The sequence below is a fragment of the Pleurodeles waltl genome, chromosome 4_2 (assembly GCF_031143425.1).
Source record: "Pleurodeles waltl isolate 20211129_DDA chromosome 4_2, aPleWal1.hap1.20221129, whole genome shotgun sequence".
NCBI lineage: Eukaryota > Metazoa > Chordata > Amphibia > Caudata > Salamandridae > Pleurodeles > Pleurodeles waltl.
The window spans coordinates 447,516,488-447,535,775 of NC_090443.1; the positions used below are offsets into that span (position 1 = coordinate 447,516,488).

Below are 19,288 nucleotides of genomic sequence, written 5' to 3' on the forward strand. Positions count from 1 at the left end.
AGAAGAACTCCAGACCCTTCCGGATCCACAAATCCTGCCCACTCTGCACCAGACGCCCACAATCCGAGTCCATGTGGCACATGGGTCCAGAGAAGATCCCCAGGTGATTATGACCTAGAGTCCACCCTGGGATGGCCCCTCCTGACCAAGACGACTGTAGGAAGCTGGCCTGGTGTGTGGTAAGCACCTATGGTGTTATCACCTCATACCAGGTATCCCCTAACAGTGAGGTGTAGTCCGTTTTTGGGAAGCCAGGGCTCTCTAGAGACAGCTGTGGATGAACAGCCAAGACGTATCTAGGAGACATGCAAAACTTATGTAATACCACGAAGGTCACAGCGCCTACACACATGAAAGAACCACACAGTATTACATAAGTAAAGGTACTTTATAATGGTAAAACAAATACTAAAATACTGTAAAGGCAATACTCCACTAGCAGGTGAGTAAACACTATTATATACACATTAGAAGTCATGAATTGGCATAGAAAACAAGAGAAAACTGTGAAATAACAGGAAATAATGGAGTCCCTAGGGGAGATCAAACTATATACTAAGTAAGTGGAATGCAAAAGTCAGCCACACACCCAAGGAAGCTGGAGAAACTAGGAATCCCAAAAGTTAAGTACCAGGGTGCCCCCCAGCGACCAGGACATAAGAGGCAGGTACCTAGTTTTTCCCCAAAAACCCACAGGTAAACTTTGGAAAAGGACTGCGCAAGACCCCAGCAAGACTGGAAGAAACCAAAGGTGGATCCTGACAGAAGAGGTTCAGAAAATTAGGGCAACCAAGTCTAGTTTGAGTTGGAATGTCCAACTGGGGCAGGAGTCACTGCCCACCATTCTGGAGATGCAGGACCAGGTCAATGGTGAAGAAAAGGAGTCAGCTATGTAGCATAGGAGCAGGAGAAGAGTTCTTAAAGTGATGCAGATAATGTCCCATGTTGGAAGAAGAGTTGCAGTCGGTTAGTGGTGTGGAAAAGCCACCAACAAGTCTTGGCAAAAGTAAGAGTCGCAGATGAAGAGTTGCAGAGCTGCTGGAGACCAGGAAGGTCCAGGGGGACTCAACCCAAGGAGGGGATTACCAGGTGACCCCCAGTAGTGAGGAGAGTCAGAAGACGAAGATGCAATCCCCACAGGCAACTCTCAGGCAGAGTCAAAGTGAAGCCCACTCAGCGCTCCTGAAAAGGAGTTGCACATTGCTGGAGCAGCAGGAAGGAGACTGTGCTTTGCAGGAAAGAGTGCTGGAGGCCGGGGCTACACAGAGCCTGAAGATCCCTTGGAAGAAGAGCCAACAAGCCTTGGTAGCTGCAAAAGTCACAGTGCACAGGGGTGCTGCCCTGTACAGCTTGTTGAAAGGACTGAGAGGACCACTCCAAACCACCACCTGTGTTGCAGGATTTGTGCAGTGTTGCAGGAGAGAAGATTCGCACAGTCGGATGTTGTTGCAGATGATGCCTGCGGATGCAGGGGAGTGACTCCTTCACTCCAAGGAAGATTTCTTTTTGCTTCTTGTGCAGGCTGAAGACTTGTCGCCCTCAGAGGGTGCACAGCCAGGGAAATGTTGCAGTTGCTAGAAGGAGCAGGAGAAACATGTTGCAGAGCGAAGTCGTTGCTGGAGTTGCAGATTGTCAGTTCCTGGAGGGTCCAGTTTCCGCCCGGTGGCCAGAAGATGAAGTAAACAATGCAGAGGAGTCCTGCTGGAATGTGGCACGTCAAATCTGAAGACCCACACTGGAGGGGGGCCCTGAATAGCTCAGGAAGGGCGATCAGTCACCTAGCAGGGTTACCACCTATCAGGAGGAGGCTGTGACATCACCTGCCTGACCTGGTCACTCAGATGCTCCCAGGGGCCTCTGCCCACCTTGGATTCAAGATGGCAGAACCAAGTGGCCACCTGGAGGAGCTCTGGGCACCAGTCCCTGGGGTGGTGATGGACAGGGAGTGGTCACTCCTCTTTCCATTGTCCAGGTTCGCGCTAGAGCAGGGACCGGGGGGTGCAAAACCGTTTATGCAAGGATGGCACCAAATGTGCCCTTCAAAGCATACCAGTGGCTTGGGGAAGCTACCCCTCCCAAGCCATTTAACACCTATTTCCAAAGGGAGAGGGTGTTGCCTCCCTCTCCCAAAGGAAATCCTTTGTTCTGCCCTCCTCTGCTTGAACAGGCTGTGGAGCAGAAGGGCAGACACCTGTCTGTGGGGTGTTAGCAGCGCGGGCTGCCCGGAAATTCACAGAAGACTGGTAGGAGCAATGCTGGGGGTCCTCTAACGAGTCCCCAGAGTGCATGGAGTCATACTTTGAATACTGGCAACAGTATTGGGGTATGATTCCGACATGTTGGATACCAAACATGCCCAGGTTCCGAGTTGCCATTATGTAGCTGGACATAGGTAGGTACCTGTGTCCAGTACATGGGTAATATGACTCCCACACTTACGAAGTCCAGGAAAATGGAGCTGGAGTTTGTAGGGGCACCTCTGCTCATGCAGGGGTGCCCTCACACACAGGTGCTTTCACTCTGCCCTCTGGGCTAGGAGGGCCAGCCATAGGGGTGACTTGCTGTGACCTGGTGCAGTGACCTGTGCTGAAAGGCCGCATGCACCTTTTCATGCAGGCTGCAAAGGCAGGCCTACAGACACATTTTGCATGGACTCCCATGGGTGGCATAATACATGCTGCAGCCCATGGGGAACGCCTGCTGCCCCATTGCCCTGGATATCTAGATGCCATATACTAGTGACTTGCATGGAAGCATCAGTAGGTCTATTGTTGGGTGTGCTAAGTCCTAAGCAACCAAATTTAGAGGGAGAGAGCAGTCACTGGGATCACACACAGTCAAAACACATTGACAGCAGACAAAAAGGGGCGCTGGTATCTATCCCAAAAAGAGGCTACTTTCCTACAACGATAACACCTGCAGCCTAAATATAGAGAACCCCCTGATTGCGACCAGCTCTGGTGAAGATTTCCAGACACCTAAAGGTATCCCTGCACCCACAGCCTGCTGGCTATGGGGAACCCAACAGACGGTCCACCAACATCGAGTGGGCTCTCTACTTACCTGTCCAGCCTTTGGTTTTCTTCAGACGACTCCCTGGACCAAGTCTGCAGCATCTTTGTGACCCCCCGGGTTCTTCCGTCAAAAAGCATTGGGCGCCTGACACTGTTTGCACCACGCATACAGCCCCCCCCCCATGTCTGTGCCCTGAAGTCGCAGGTACTTACCTGCAAGCTGTTTCTTTTTAAGTGTCCCCCGTCTCCAAAGGATTCCATTGGGCGCCGACACAAACTTTGACCTCCGCACCCAGCCGGCTCAGTGCTGCTGCACCCCGATGACCTCCTAAATTTTTCCCACTTTGTATTGTGAACTTATCTGCATCTCTCTCATGAGCAACAGCTTGGGAGAGAATGGCCTGGGCCTCCTCTGGGACTGGTGGCAGCACTTGCGCAACCGTGTGTCATAAAGTATGCGTTTAACAGCCCAAAAGGAATATGGTGTTCACGGACCGCAATGCCAGGTTGGAGAAAGAAAACATCTTCTTAAGGTGGTCCAGCCTCTTGGATTCCCTATGCGGAAGGTAATGCGCCCGGGGAGATGAAGGCTTGGATAGCAGAGATCTCAAGAGTTGGGCTTTGCGTCATGAACAGTGGGTCATTCAAGAACAGGTCTATGGCGGTGAGCAATTGTCCTGTTCACAGGTGCCCTTGTGCTGGGTTTGGACCAGGTCCCCAGCAGGACATCGGTAAGGGCTTCATTAAAGGGCAAAAGGGGTTAATAAGAGGAAGTCCCAGGCTGAAGCATCTGTCAGAAGGTTAGCCCCGACTGCCACCAAAGGCAGCTCAGGACCCAGGGCCCCAGCTGCTTTTCGCACCACCATGGAGTAGGACGCCCCCTCCTCCGTAGCCACGGTTTGGGAAGAAAGCATGCCAGTGTCAGGGGAAGTGTCCAGATGACTGGCCTCACACCCTGGTCCGTCCACCAGTCCATGGGATCTTCTAGCTGGTATTCTAAACGGTCAAGCGACCCCTCCCATTCCTCACTGTACCCCAAACCAAAAGAATAAGGTTCAGGCCCCAGTGCGAGCATCTGGGAAGGTAGAGGCGGTAAAACTAATGCCGATTCGGATCCCTGAATGGATACATGGGTGGCCCCTGGAGCAGAGGCCGCAGGCGAAGAACCAGAGGGGGCCCAAGGGCACTCCCGCAGAGTCGGACAGCCCAAATATGAGGCGCTTGGCCCCATCAAACTCTTGGAGTTGGGCAGGTGTTGCGCTTGCTCCTGGAAACTCCGGGATGCGCCAAGCCAACCCAGAAATAGGCACAGAGGGTAGAGGACTGGAACGACAATGCTCCTTTTCCCTCATCTCCCGACGGACAGAGTGATGTTGAAGTAGGTTTCTTCTTCCACCTCTTCTTGTGCCTCGACTTACCCAACCGTCCCAAGGATTTGGAGTGGGACGATGAAGATGGGGGCTCTGCAACTGTTCTTAGGAACCTTCCTCTCGAACAGGAGCGATGCGGAGCGTGCACCGGGCCACAATGAGCTTTTGCAACTGCTCCCTCAAAGCTTTTGGATTAATAGCCCGGCACTCTGAGCACTACTTCGGGTCGTGGTTGCAGTCCAGAAACCACAAGCACACGAGGTGCAAATATGTCAGTCGTGACGACATCTCCATGCAAAAAGTGACTGAGGTGTAGCTCTTCTTCAAATAAGCGCTAGTTTGTGTGGAAGGAAAGGAATTGATGTCAGCACTCCAGGGTGGTGCCTATATAGGTCCCGCAACCTCCTATCTGTCACGCCCAAAGCTGAAGACAGACGCGGAACTGGCAGACGCCATCTGATGGCACGCAGAGGCACTGCTCGAGAACAATCTCCGGATTCAGACTGGTGCCTTGGGGAAACCCTAATGTAGGACATCTGAAACTAGAAGTCTCTATCATCAGATACCCCTCAGACCCTTGTGAGGTCCAGTAACAGACATTTGACTGCAACAGTCTCTGTAAGGCTTGAACCCTCTTGATATTTATTAAAGGGAGACATACTGCACAGAAGTAAATCTGGAAGAAAAAATGTAATTCCTGACAAGAAGAGCAAGCTCGGAACATGCATCTTAGGCATGGAAAAGTGAACTGGCATGGCACCATTGGGAGTGCTTTATGGCTCCAGTGATGTCAGTCACACCATTTTCAGTGCAGATGTGGAGCCAGCATCACTTACAGGTGCACAAAAAAAGCTATAAAAATTATTCGAGATCCAGTCTGCCACCTGGTATATTCAAAATGTTAGGATTCTGGCAGGTTGACATAACCATTAGAAACAATGTTTTTCATATAAAATCAGATGTACAGGCAATGTAATTGGATTGTGCATTCTTTACCTTGTAGTTAATTGCAAATGTGGCCATTTGCATAGCCATAGACATGATGTACACCGTGCTGTTTACTAGGCTCGGCTCAAACTCCTTATACAAGTCCACAAACTCATCCTTCCTTCAAAAACGAAAGAGAAACACTTTAGCATGGAATGTTGCAAAATAGATAACATCTCACTTATTACCATTTGACAAAACTGATGTTAGCACCTTTTGCTCATCTAATTGTGATAATAATCAATCATTAGTAATGGCACTTTATGCAAAGAATACACTTTATTTCAAGTCCTTCATCAAAGTTACAAAGTCAAACAAAACACCCTGGTCAAGCATAAACATGCACCCAACTTCCGATTAATGTGGCATAGAGAAAATAAGTAGATTGAAGTAGGTTCCTTATGATTTTTTTTTCCCCCAAAGGTTTTGAAATTTACATAGCTGGAGGTAATCGGCACAGCAGAAGTCTCAGATAATGTTTCCACAATAAAAGCCTCCTGCAAATATGCATTTCCTTGGAACAGAGTTCTCCCTTAAGCGGCATTAAAAGATTCGCTAAACTGCAGAAAGTTCTCCGACTTAGCACAAAATATAAAGCTTCTAACCACCAAAAAGAAAAGCAGAAAGCAACTATGTAATGTAAGTTAATTTGTAAGCAATAACAGTTTTCTGATTTGGGTTTCCTAAGTGGTGTGGATGCTCACCTTAGTGATGGTACATTAGGGAAACAAAGTGAGAAAGTGAGGCGTGGGAGGTAATCATCAGTCTGCATACATTTGTCGAAAGCATGGGCAGGGCATTCTCCACCTAGCACTATATGAATAAAAACAGCAAAAATATAAACTACTTACTTAGGAAGGCTTCGAACCTGCGCTCCGTAGTACAAGTAAACCAAGCTTCCGAAGTGCACAAGAAACTGTAGGAGTACAGTTAACACTGTGTAGAGATTGAAGATATTTGGCAGTGGACGTTCCTTTGAAAGTGTTTTCAACGGCTATGTAAAGAGTGAAATAGGAAGAGAAGGGAAAATGTTAAGAGTCTATTACATATTGAAAGAGTTCAAATAATTCAGAAATATTCCAGCATAGAGTCCTACGACTGGTTCATGTATTAAGGCGTTTACGGATATCTATTTTGTCACATATTTGTTTCCTATGGCCATGCAGAAAATAAAGACTGTTTCGAGAAACTCCTGAAGTGGATTATGGAATATTTTAGATGTGTTACGATTTCATATTTCACGTACTTTAGGAATTAAGTGACCAGATGACACCATTTAATGTTACCCACCAAACCCACAAATTAACATTAAAAATACACAAAACATCTACACCTGGGTGAACCCTGGTAGTTAAAGGCAAGTAAAGTCAACAATGCCAAATTCTTCATCATGAAGTCGAAAAGGGCCAATACATTGAAAATGTGTAATTTTAGATGGTTTACAAATAGTGTAAATCTCCTCACAAAACCCTTTTGTTATGATAGAGATGAGGAAGAGCAGGGCAATGTAGATTTATAGGCTGCCTTTATAAGGTTAAAACAGAGATTGTACTTTTAAGAACCCAGAGTCCATGAGTATCCCATCATGCTCAGCTGGTGGCAGTTGCTTCAGTTGTTTTTGAAGGCTATGTGTGATCACCAGGGAGGCAGGAGGGTTGCTTATGACTTATCATGAAAATACCCCTATAAGAGAACAGGAATTACAGGTAAGAAACTTTTCCTTCTCTTCTAGGGGATTTCCATGTATAGACAAGCACTGAATGAGTAGTACGCTTATCCCTGTAAATCGCTGTGAAAAAGACAGAGGAACCCCCACAGCAGATTAGGCAAAGAGATTTCTGAGGGAAGCCTGTCCAATGTGAGCATCAGCTCTGGCATCAGAGTCTAGGCAGTAGTGTTTGGTGAAAGTATGTACCGATTTCCATGTACCCGCCTTGCAAATTTCTGGAATCAGAATGTTACTCAGTAAAGCAGCACTAGCCAATTTCCCTCTAGTAGAATGTGCTTTAGGTTTAGCTATCAGTGATTGATAGCTTTTTTGGTAGCACCATCAAATATGTGAAACTATGTAGAAATGGATTATTTAGAGAGGGCTAGACCAGTGCATACTGGACCATAGTTAATTGAAAACTGGTCCGTTCAGTGACTAGCTTTAGTTTTATCAAGATAAAATTTCAGAACCCTTCTAACATCCAGAGTGAAGAGATCGTCTGGAGCAGAGGGATTCTGGAAGAAAGTAGGAAATGAGATGTTCTGGTTAACATTGGAGTCCGCTACTATTTTAGAAAGAAATTTTGGGTGAGTTCTCATAACCACTTTGCTGGAATGAAAGACCGTAAATGATTCATGCGAGCACAATGCTTGTATCTTGTTGACCCGCCGAGCTGATGTTACTGATACCAGGAAAGCTGCTTTCCTCGTCGGATGTTGTGGGGAAGCCTTGCGGATGGGCTCGAAAGGGGTCCCGCATAAGGTTAGAAAGTACTATATTAAAGTTCCCAAAGAGGCGATTCCTGACTAATGGGAAGGAAAACCTTCTTTAACCCCTCTAAGAAATCCTTTATGACTGGGATTTGGAAAAAAAGAGGTTTGGGACTGACATTTCCTGTAGGCAGTATGAGCTGCCAGATGAACCTTTATGGAAGACCCATATTTAGCCAAGTGTAGATGGTATGGCAGAATGAAATCCTCTTCAGTCTGGTCCACATTCTTAGAGGAACACCAGATGCAAAATCTCTTCCATTTGAAAGCACAAGCGGAGCAAATGGAAGGCCACTTGGTTTCTCAGAGGATCTCCATGTGGTCTTGTGGCAAGTTTAAGGTCCCATACTGCACTAGCTCAGAAGCCATGCAGGCAAATTCAAGGAGAGATTGCAAGGCAGCTTGAGAAGTGGATGGAGCGACCGGTTAAGAAGATCCAGGAACCATCATTGATGTGGCCACTCTGGAGCAATTAGTATCCTCTTCACACTGGAATGGGATAGCTTGACCAGGACTGCCGGGTTCCAGGGGAAAAAAAAAAATCGGTGGAGAGGCATAAAGAAATTAGCCAGACTAGTTGATCCAAAGGGCATTCCTCATCATCCCTGGATGGTAGTACCTGGACGCGAAGTCGTGGTCTTTTTTTGCTTTCTGCTGTGGCGAACAAGTCTATAGAAGGGGTGCCCCACAAGTTGAAGATACTTTGAACGACCTCTTTGTGTAAGTCCCATTAGTGAGCCTGCTTGTACATTCTGGACTCATCGGAGATGAGTTGCTATTATCTTCAGGTTCCTGTCCAAAAGCCATTTACAAATTGCCTGGGCCTCTATTGAAAAGGCTTTGGACCTGGTGCCCCCATGCTTGTTCAGGTAATACATGGTGGCTGTGCCTTCTGTCTGAACAAGCAGGGTATCGGTGGTGAGTGATGGATGAAAGGCCTTGAGTGACAGATCTACTGCACAGAGCTCGAGGAGATTGATATGGTATGGCATCTCTCTCCGAGACCAAGTGTCTGGAGGTGATCCATGTGGGCTTCCCATCCGAGCAACGAAGCACTCGTCACAATTGTCTTCAGAGGGACCTGTTGGTGGAACGGCATCCCTTTGAGGAGATTGCTTGGAGAATACCACCACTTGAGGAATCGTATTGCATGCAGGGAGTGTGAGTCTGTCCTCCCGGTTGCCAGTCAGCTGGTCCCACTGGTCTTCTAGATACTCCTGGAGAGGTTGCATACGAAGTTGAGCATTGGGAGTGAAAAAGATGCAGGAAGCTATCGATCCTAAGAGATACTTCTCTTGCTGTTGGATGAGGAACTCTTGAAAATCGGACATTTCTGAAGGTCCAATAACCGTTCCGCCTCCGAAGAATACACCTTTGCGTGAATGGTGTTGATGGTGGGACCAAAGTGATGCAACATCTGGATTGATGCTGACTTGGTGAGTTTGACGTGACGATCTAACCGACGAAGGAGATCACACATTCAATTGAAATGCTATTGGGCTTCGTGAGAAGTGAATGCTTTTATGAGCCAATCGTCTAGGTAGGGGTAAACATTGTTTTGGTGTTTTCTTTAATGGACTGCCTCTACAGCCATGCATTTGGAGAATGTTCTGAGTACTGACTTGAGGCCAAATGGTGGTACTGTGTACTGGCACATGCCCCATGAGGAACCTGAGAAATTTCCAATGCTTCCTGGCGATGGGAATGTGGAAGTACACATCGTGAAGTTCGATGGAGCACAAAGCCAATCTCCTTGATGAAGTTGGGGATATATTTGGTGTAAAGCAAGCATCCTGAACTTCTTTCCGAATACCTTTGTTGGTGACTGAGATCAGAATGGACCTGAATTCATGTTTGTCTTTCTTTGGTAGAAGAAAGTACCTGGAGTAAATTCCCTTCCCTTGTTGACTGTTGGGAACACTTTTCACCACCTTCTTCTGCAACAGGATGTTGGCTTCCGTCCTGAGTACATCTAGATGGTAAGTGGACAGCTTTGGTGGCATGGACAGCGGAGGGGTGGTAAACCTGAGACTGTACCCATTCTTGACAATATTCAAAACCCAGGCGTCTGTTGTGATGTGCCTCCACTCTTCCAGTGGAAATTTAATGCTTACCCCTACTGGAGTGGATAACAGAAGAAAGGGGGGGGGGGAAGACTCGAGATTTAGAAGCTGAGGTTTGTTTTCCACCTTGGGTTGTCTGTTGAGCACAATGTCCTCTTGTCTGCTTGCGCTGTGGTTGGTAGGATCTCTGATGTTATTGAGATCTAGGCGGCATCCAATGAGGGGTTTGAACCCTTTGAGATAAAAAACGTATGCTGGTAGGGTCGAAATGATTTATGTTGCTCTCTAGGTTTCTATAGACCCACAGCCTTTTGTGTGTCCGATTCAGTTTACGTTCTTGCTGTAGGACGCTGGCCTGGTGTGTGGTGGGTACATATAGTACTTACACCTTATACCAGGTCCAGGTATGCCCTTAGTGAAGTGTAGGCAGAGTCTAGAAGTCAGGCTTTCTAGAGGTAGCTGTGGATGAGCAGCCAAGGCTCATCTAGGGGACATGCAAAGCTCATGCAAGACCACTGTAGTCACACAGCACTTACACACATGAAAGAAAACACTATGTTGTACAAAAATAAAGGTACTTTATTTTTGGGAAAAAAACACCACAAAATACTAGACAGGTAATCCATTCATAGGAGGACACAATACACTAAATGCACTTCACTAGTACACTAAATATATACACTAGTAATCAGAAATGGGCATAGAAAAGGTTGGAGAACAGTACAAATCGCAATGCCCAAAAGTGACCTGTGGGGGTGGGGGGGGAAGCACAAACCATTTACTAAAAAAATTGAATTCTAATAAGGTTCCTCCACCTAGGTAAGTACAATGTGTACAAGGGAGCTGGGAGTACTAGTAAACCACATAGGTAAGTAACAGTACCCCGAACACACCCCCCCCCCCCCACCAGCGACCAGGAAAGCATGAATAAAAACACTGGATGTTCCCCAAACCACCCAAAAGGAGGAAAATAAGAAAAAGACACCCAGAGACGACTGCAAGAAAACCAGCGGAGGATTCCTGAAGAAAGAAGACCTGTGGAGATAGGGGACAAAGTCTAAGGGTCACTGTGGAGTCCAAGAGGAGTAGGAGGTACTACCCACTCAACTGTGGACGCAGGAGTTGGTTGACAGTGAAGAACAGGTCAGCACTGCAGCCCTGAAACTGGTGAAGAGTTCCTCATGGATGCAGAAGATGTGCCACGCCAGAAGGAAGATTGCAGACCGGTATCTGTGCAGGATTTCCATCAACAAGCCTTGGCAAAAGGCAAACTTGCAGTCAGTGGAAAGTTGGTGCTGCCGGGGACCAGCAAGGCCCAGGAGGGGGAGTCACAGAGGACTCTCAGCGTCACAGAGTACTCAGGAGCAGAGGCAGCACCCACTGGAGTCCCATAGGACGGGGACACAGGAGTCGCAGAAGAGGCCCACTCAGCACTACAAAAGAGGATCCCACACCGCAGCAGAACCACGCAGGAGGCTGCGCTTTGCAGGATGGAGTGCAATTGTTTGGTAACTGTACGTTGATGCAGCATCTTGATTATTACCGATGTGGACAGTGTGCGTTCCAACATTGGTATATTGAGGTTTGCAAGTCTACGGACTAGCACCTCTTGAAAAGTATTAATGTCATCAATCAGAGAGACCAGAGGCAGTGGCGAGCCCGACAAAGTTGGTAACTAGTCTCTGGTGGAAGAAGTTGAATAATTTGTAAGCAGTTGATGGGAGCGTGACCTTGATCTATGGTGAGATCCATGACAGTGGCGATGTCTTGAAGTGGTAGAAGAATGCAGAGTTGTGGGACCACGAGAGTGGTGGTGTGTTAACGCATTAGTGTCCTAGTTGCTGGCGTACTCCTAGGAACTGGAGAAGGCGGTATAGGAAGAGGCGCTGTTGGTGGAGGAAGCACCTCTGGTGGAGAAGCTTGTGGAGGAGATGATGACAGTGAAGACACCACAAGAGAAGGTGAAGACTCCTTTGAAGAGTAAATTCTCCTCCTCTTTCTTGTTTCCCTCCTCGTTGTCGACAAACTCCTTGATGTCGACCCTCTTGCTTTGACACTTGGCTCTCAACGTCGATCGTGCATGCTGTGCCGACTGCGAGCTGGCAGATCTCGACGAGGCACTCCTCAACATCATGTGCCTGTGATGAGACAAGGGCGTGAAATCCCTAGAAGTCGACTGAAGGTGTGTTGATGGCAAAAGTAGGTGTTCTTCCGGCATCGATCCAGCCTGTGGCAGCAAACAGGTCGGTGCTGTGACTTGCCTTGACATTGAAGTCCTCAACGTTGACCGGGACCTGCATAGTTTCTGGCCAGAAACAGGTTTATCTGATCTTCCCCATCCACTGAAATTTGAAGGCAGAGCCCTGGTGGAAGACTGATCTTCCCCTCGTTCTGAGGTACCACTGGCAGGCTAGTTATATTTTTCCGCTCTTCTTTAGTTTGCAGGCAAATCTTCTCTCCGTCACGCAGCGTGCATCTGGAAAACTTTCTGCAGATGTCACAGGTGTCAGGAAGATGAGCTGAAGGAAGGCAGATGATCTAGACCTCTCAGGGGTCTGTTTTTGCCTTTTTCCTGCCACAGAAAGGGCACTTATCAAGCAGAGAAGGCATTTTATTAGGGAAAATGCCACTGTTTTGATTTCAAAAAGTAAGAGGAACAAGCTGAAAAAGCTAGTAGACGTTGCATGAAGGTGTTGCCAAAAGTTCCTGACTGTTAGTGAAAGAAACCTATAAAAGGTTAAGCATAATGCTTTAGGGTCCTGTCGGCATGAGCTGGAAAAAAAGATCTGAAGCAACTGCCACCAGCTGAGCATGATGGGATAGTGGTAGTTTCTGATTTCTTAAAGGCACAGTACCCGTTTTTAGCCATATAATGGCAGCCTATGAGTCTACATTGTCCTGCTCTTCTCATGTCTATCATAACAAAAGGGGTTTGTGAAGGAGATTTACACTGTTTGTAAACCATCTTAAATTACACATTTTCAATGTATTGGCCCTCTTCGACTTCATGATGAAGAATTTGGCCATTGTAACCTACATATACAGGCTGCATTATCTGTCTCTCTCTCAAGTGTCTTTACAGGCCTTCCTGAAGAAAGGTGAAAATCACCACTTAAGAATATATTGAAGGACTGCTCTGGGGTGCCGGCATGTGGGCAGGACTATTCAGTGCTTATGACAATACATGGAAATCTCAAAATATAAATGATACACTGTTCCAACCAAAAAGAACGGAAACTAGTGGCAGGGTGTAGGAAGTTGGCTCTGTATGTGCTATTTCAAAGTAAGGAATAGCATGCACAGAGTCCAAGGGTTCCCCTTAGAGGTAAAATAGTGGTAAAAATAGATAATACTAATGCTCTATTTTGTGGTAGTGTGGTCGAGCAGTAGGCTTATCCAAGGAGTAGTGTTAAGCATTTGTTGTACATACACATAGACAATAAATGAGGTACACACACTCAGAGACAAATCCAGCCAATAGGTTTTTATATAGAAAAATATCTTTTCTTAGTTTATTTTAAGAACCACAGGTTCAAATTCTACATGTAATAGCTCATTCGAAAGGTATTGCAGGTAAGTACTTTAGGAACTTCAAATCATCAAAATTGCATGTATACTTTTCAAGTTATTCACAAATAGCTGTTTTAAAAGTGGACACTTAGTGCAATTTTCACAGTTCCTAGGGGAGGTAAGTATTTGTTAGTTTTACCAGGTAAGTAAGACACTTACAGGGTTCAGTTCTTGGTCCAAGGTAGCCCACCGTTGGGGGTTCAGAGCAACCCCAAAGTCACCACACCAGCAGCTCAGGGCCGGTCAGGTGCAGAGTTCAAAGTGGTGCCCAAAACACATAGGCTAGAATGGAGAGAAGGGGGTGCCCCGGTTCCGGTCTGCTTGCAGGTAAGTACCCGCGTCTTCGGAGGGCAGACCAGGGGGGTTTTGTAGGGCACCGGGGGGGACACAAGTCCACACAGAAATTTCACCCTCAGCGGCGCGGGGGCGGCCGGGTGCAGTGTAGAAACAAGCGTCGGGTTCGCAATGTTAGTCTATGAGAGATCTCGGGATCTCTTCAGCGCTGCAGGCAGGCAAGGGGGGGGTTCCTCGGGGAAACCTCCACTTGGGCAAGGGAGAGGGACTCCTGGGGGTCGCTTCTCCAGTGAAAGTCCGGTCCTTCAGGTCCTGGGGGCTGCGGGTGCAGGGTCTCTCCCAGGCGTCGGGACTTTAGATTCAAAGAGTCGCGGTCAGGGGAAGCCTCGGGATTCCCTCTGCAGGCGGCGCTGTGGGGGCTCAGGGGGGACAGGTTTTGGTACTCACAGTATCAGAGTAGTCCTGGGGTCCCTCCTGAGGTGTTGGATCGCCACCAGCCGAGTCGGGGTCGCCGGGTGCAGTGTTGCAAGTCTCACGCTTCTTGCGGGGAGCTTGCAGGGTTCTTTAAAGCTGCTGGAAACAAAGTTGCAGCTTTTCTTGGAGCAGGTCCGCTGTCCTCGGGAGTTTCTTGTCTTTTCGAAGCAGGGGCAGTCCTCAGAGGATGTCGAGGTCGCTGGTCCCTTTGGAAGGCGTCGCTGGAGCAGGATCTTTGGAAGGCAGGAAACAGGCCGGTGAGTTTCTGGAGCCAAGGCAGTTGTCGTCTTCTGGTCTTCCGCTGCAGGGGTTTCAGCTAGGCAGTCCTTCTTCTTGTAGTTGCAGGAATCTAATTTTCTAGGGTTCAGGGTAGCCCTTAAATACTAAATTTAAGGGCGTGTTTAGGTCTGGGGGGTTAGTAGCCAATGGCTACTAGCCCTGAGGGTGGGTACACCCTCTTTGTGCCTCCTCCCAAGGGGAGGGGGTCACAATCCTAACCCTATTGGGGGAATCCTCCATCTGCAAGATGGAGGATTTCTAAAAGTTAGAGTCACCTCAGCTCAGGACACCTTAGGGGCTGTCCTGACTGGCCAGTGACTCCTCCTTGTTATTCTCATTATTTTCTCCGGCCTTGCCGCCAAAAGTGGGGCCTGGCCGGAGGGGGCGGGCAACTCCACTAGCTGGAGTGTCCTGCTGGGTTGGCACAAAGGAGGTGAGCCTTTGAGGCTCACCGCCAGGTGTGACAATTCCTGCCTGGGAGAGGTGTTAGCATCTCCACCCAGTGCAGGCTTTGTTACTGGCCTCAGAGTGACAAAGGCACTCTCCCCATGGGGCCAGCAACATGTCTCGGTTTGTGGCAGGCTGCTAGAACTAGTCAGCCTACACAGATAGTCGGTTAAGTTTCAGGGGGCACCTCTAAGGTGCCCTCTGTGGTGTATTTTACAATAAAATGTACACTGGCATCAGTGTGCATTTATTGTGCTGAGAAGTTTGATACCAAACTTCCCAGTTTTCAGTGTAGCCATTATGGTGCTGTGGAGTTCGTGTTTGACAGACTCCCAGACCATATACTCTTATGGCTACCCTGCACTTACAATGTCTAAGGTTTTGTTTAGACACTGTAGGGGTACCATGCTCATGCACTGGTACCCTCACCTATGGTATAGTGCACCCTGCCTTAGGGCTGTAAGGCCTGCTAGAGGGGTGTCTTACCTATACTGCATAGGCAGTGAGAGGCTGGCATGGCACCCTGAGGGGAGTGCCATGTCGACTTACTCGTTTTGTCCTCACTAGCACACACAAGCTGGCAAGCGGTGTGTCTGTGCTGAGTGAGAGGTCTCCAGGGTGGCATAAGACATGCTGCATCCCTTAGAGACCTTCCTTGGCATCAGGGCCCTTGGTACTAGAAGTACCAGTTACAAGGGACTTATCTGGATGCCAGGGTCTGCCAATTGTGGATACAAAAGTACAGGTTAGGGAAAGAACACTGGTGCTGGGGCCTGGTTAGCAGGCCTCAGCACACTTTCAATTGTAAACATAGCATCAGCAAAGGCAAAAAGTCAGGGGGCAACCATGCCAAGGAGGCATTTCCTTACACAACCCCCCCCCAAACGAAAGAGGATGAGACTAACCTTTCCCAAGAGAGTCTTCATTTTCTAAGTGGAAGAACCTGGAAAGGCCATCTGCATTGGCATGGGCAGTCCCAGGTCTGTGTTCCACTATAAAGTCCATTCCCTGTAGGGAGATGGACCACCTCAACAGTTTAGGATTTTCACCTTTCATTTGCATCAGCCATTTGAGAGGTCTGTGGTCGGTTTGAACTAGGAAGTGAGTCCCAAAGAGGTATGGTCTCAGCTTCTTCAGGGACCAAACCACAGCAAAGGCCTCCCTCTCAATGGCACTCCAACGCTGCTCCCTGGGGAGTAACCTCCTGCTAATGAAAGCAACAGGCTGGTCAAGGCCATCATCATTTGTTTGGGACAAAACTGCCCCTATCCCATGTTCAGAGGCATCAGTCTGCACAATGAACTGCTTAGAATAATCTGGAGCTTTGAGAACTGGTGCTGAGCACATTGCCTGTTTCAGGGTGTCAAAGGCCTGTTGGCAGTCCACAGTCCAGTTCACTTTCTTGGGCATTTTCTTGGAGGTGAGCTCAGTGAGGGCTGTCACAATGGATCCATATCCCTTCACAAACCTCCTGTAGTACCCAGTCAAGCCAAGGAATGCCCTGACTTGAGTCTGGGTTTTTGGAGCTACCCAGTCCAGAATAGTCTGGATCTTGGGTTGGAGTGGCTGAACTTGGCCTCCACCTACAAGGTGTCCCAAATAAACCACAGTTCCCTGCCCTATCTGGCATTTGGATGCCTTGATAGAGAGGCCTGCAGATTGCAGAGCCTTCAAAACCTTCCTCAGGTGGACCAGGTGATCCTGCCAGGTGGAGCTAAAGACAGCAATATCATCAAGATAAGCTGTGCTAAAGGACTCCAAGCCAGCAAGGACTTGATTCACCAACCTTTGGAAGGTGGCAGGGGCATTCTTTAAACCAAAGGGCATAACAGTAAACTGATAATGCCCATCAGGTGTGGAGAATGCTGTCTTTTCTTTTGCTCCAGGTGCCATTTTTATTTGCCAGTACCCTGCTGTCAAGTCAAAGGTACTTAGGAATTTGGCAGCACCTAATTTATCAATGAGCTCATCAGCTCTTGGAATTGGATGAGCATCTGTCTTGGTGACAGAATTGAGCCCTCTGTAGTCCACACAAAACCTCATCTCTTTCTTTCCATCTGTGGTGTGAGGTTTGGGGACTAAGACCACTGGGCTAGCCCAGGGGCTGTCAGAGCGCTCAATGACTCCCAATTCCAGCATCTTGTGGACTTCCACCTTGATGCTTTCCTTAACATGGTCAGACTGTCTAAAGATTTTGTTCTTGACAGGCATGCTGTCTCCTGTGTCCACATCATGGGTACACAGGTGTGTCTGACCAGGGGTTAAGGAGAAGAGTTCAGGAAACTGTTGTAGGACTCTCCTACAATCAGCTTGCTGTTGGCCAGAGAGGGTGTCTGAGTAGATCACTCCATCTACTGTACCATCTTTTGGGTCTGATGACAGAAGATCAGGGAGAGGTTCACTCTCTGCCTCCTGATCCTCATCTGTTACCATCAACAGATTGACATCAGCCCTGTCGTGGAAGAGCTTAAGGCGGTTTACATGGATCACCCTTTTGGGGCTCCTGCTTGTGCCCAGGTCCACCAAGTAGGTGACCTGACTCTTCCTCTCTAGTACTGGGTAAGGGCCACTCCATTTGTCCTGGAGTGCCCTGGGAGCCACAGGCTCCAGAACCCAGACTTTCTGCCCTGGTTGGAACTCAACCAGTGCAGCCTTTTGGTCATACCAAAACTTCTGGAGCTGTTGGCTGGCCTCAAGGTTTTTGGTTGCCTTTTCCATGTACTCTGCCATTCTAGAGCGAAGGCCAAGTACATAGTCCACTATGTCCTGTTTAGGCTCATGGAGAGGTCTCTCCCAGCCTTCTTTAACAAGGGCAAGTGGTCCCCTTACAGGATGACCAAACAGAAGTTCAAAGGGTGAGAACCCTACTCCCTTCTGTGGTACCTCCCTGTAAGCGAAAAGCAGACATGGCAGGAGGACATCCCATCTCCTTTTGAGTTTTTCTGGGAGCCCCATGATCATGCCTTTTAATGTCTTGTTGAATCTCTCAACTAAGCCATTAGTTTGTGGATGGTAAGGTGTAGTGAATTTATAAGTCACTCCACACTCATTCCACATGTGCTTTAGGTATGCTGACATGAAGTTGGTACCTCTGTCAGACACCACCTCCTTAGGGAAACCCACCCTGGTAAAGATACCAATGAGGGCCTTGGCTACTGCAGGGGCAGTAGTCGACCTAAGGGGAATAGCTTCAGGATACCTGGTAGCATGATCCACTACTACCAGGATATACATATTTCCTGAGGCTGTGGGAGGTTCCAGTGGACCAACTATGTCCACACCCACTCTTTCAAAGGGCACCCCCACCACTGGAAGTGGAATGAGGGGGGCCTTTGGATGCCCACCTGTCTTACCACTGGCTTGACAGGTGGGGCAGGAGAGGCAAAACTCCTTAACCATGTTGGACATATTGGGCCAGTAGAAGTGGTTGACTAACCTCTCCCACGTCTTGGTTTGTCCCAAATGTCCAGCAAGGGGAATGTCATGGGCCAATGTTAGGATGAACTCTCTGAACAGCTGAGGCACTACCACTCTCCTAGTGGCACCAGGTTTGGGGTCTCTGGCCTCAGTGTACAGGAGCCCATCTTCCCAATAGACCCTATGTGTTCCATTTTTCTTGCCTTTGGACTCTTCAGCAGCTTGCTGCCTAAGGCCTTCAAGAGAGGGACAGGTTTCTTGTCCCTTACACAGCTCTTCCCTTGAGGGTCCCCCTGGGCCTAAGAGCTCAACCTGATAAGGTTCAAGCTCCAAAGGCTCAGTTCCCTCAGAGGGCAGAACTTCTTCCTGAGAAGAGAGGTTCCCTTTCTTTTGCTGTGTTGCAGTTGGTTTCCCAACTGACTTTCCTGTTCTCTTGGTAGGCTGGGCCATTTTTCCAGACTCCAGCTCTACTTTTTCACCCTGTGCCTTGCATTGTGCTCTCGTTTTCACACACACCAGTTCAGGGATACCCAGCATTGCTGCATGGGTTTTTAGCTCTACCTCAGCCCATGCTGAGGACTCCAGGTCATTTCCAAGCAGACAGTCCACTGGGATATTTGAGGAGACCACCACCTGTTTCAGGCCATTGACCCCTCCCCATTCTAAAGTAACCATTGCCATGGGATGTACTTTTCTCTGATTGTCAGCGTTGGTGACTGTGTAAGTTTTTCCAGTCAGGTATTGGCCAGGGGAAACCAGTTTCTCTGTCACCATGGTGACACTGGCACCTGTATCCCTCAGGCCCTCTATTCTAGTCCCATTAATTAAGAGTTGCTGTCTGTATTTTTGCATGTTAGGCGGCCAGACAGCTAGTGTGGCTAAATCCACCCCA

At 48.2% G+C, this 19,288-nt stretch overlaps 1 protein-coding gene across 1 annotated transcript in view; it reads right to left on the reverse strand.

Moving 5' to 3' along the window:
- ATP13A1 (ATPase 13A1) overlaps positions 1-19,288 on the reverse strand; it is a 381,010-nt gene that overhangs the window by 61,032 nt on the left and 300,690 nt on the right. The window contains exons 23-24 of the mRNA XM_069231770.1: positions 6,223-6,365; positions 5,381-5,492 (exon numbers count right to left, since the gene is read on the reverse strand). Of these exons, the coding sequence (XP_069087871.1) occupies positions 5,381-5,492; positions 6,223-6,365 (255 nt within the window). The remainder of the gene's footprint in view (positions 1-5,380; positions 5,493-6,222; positions 6,366-19,288) is intronic.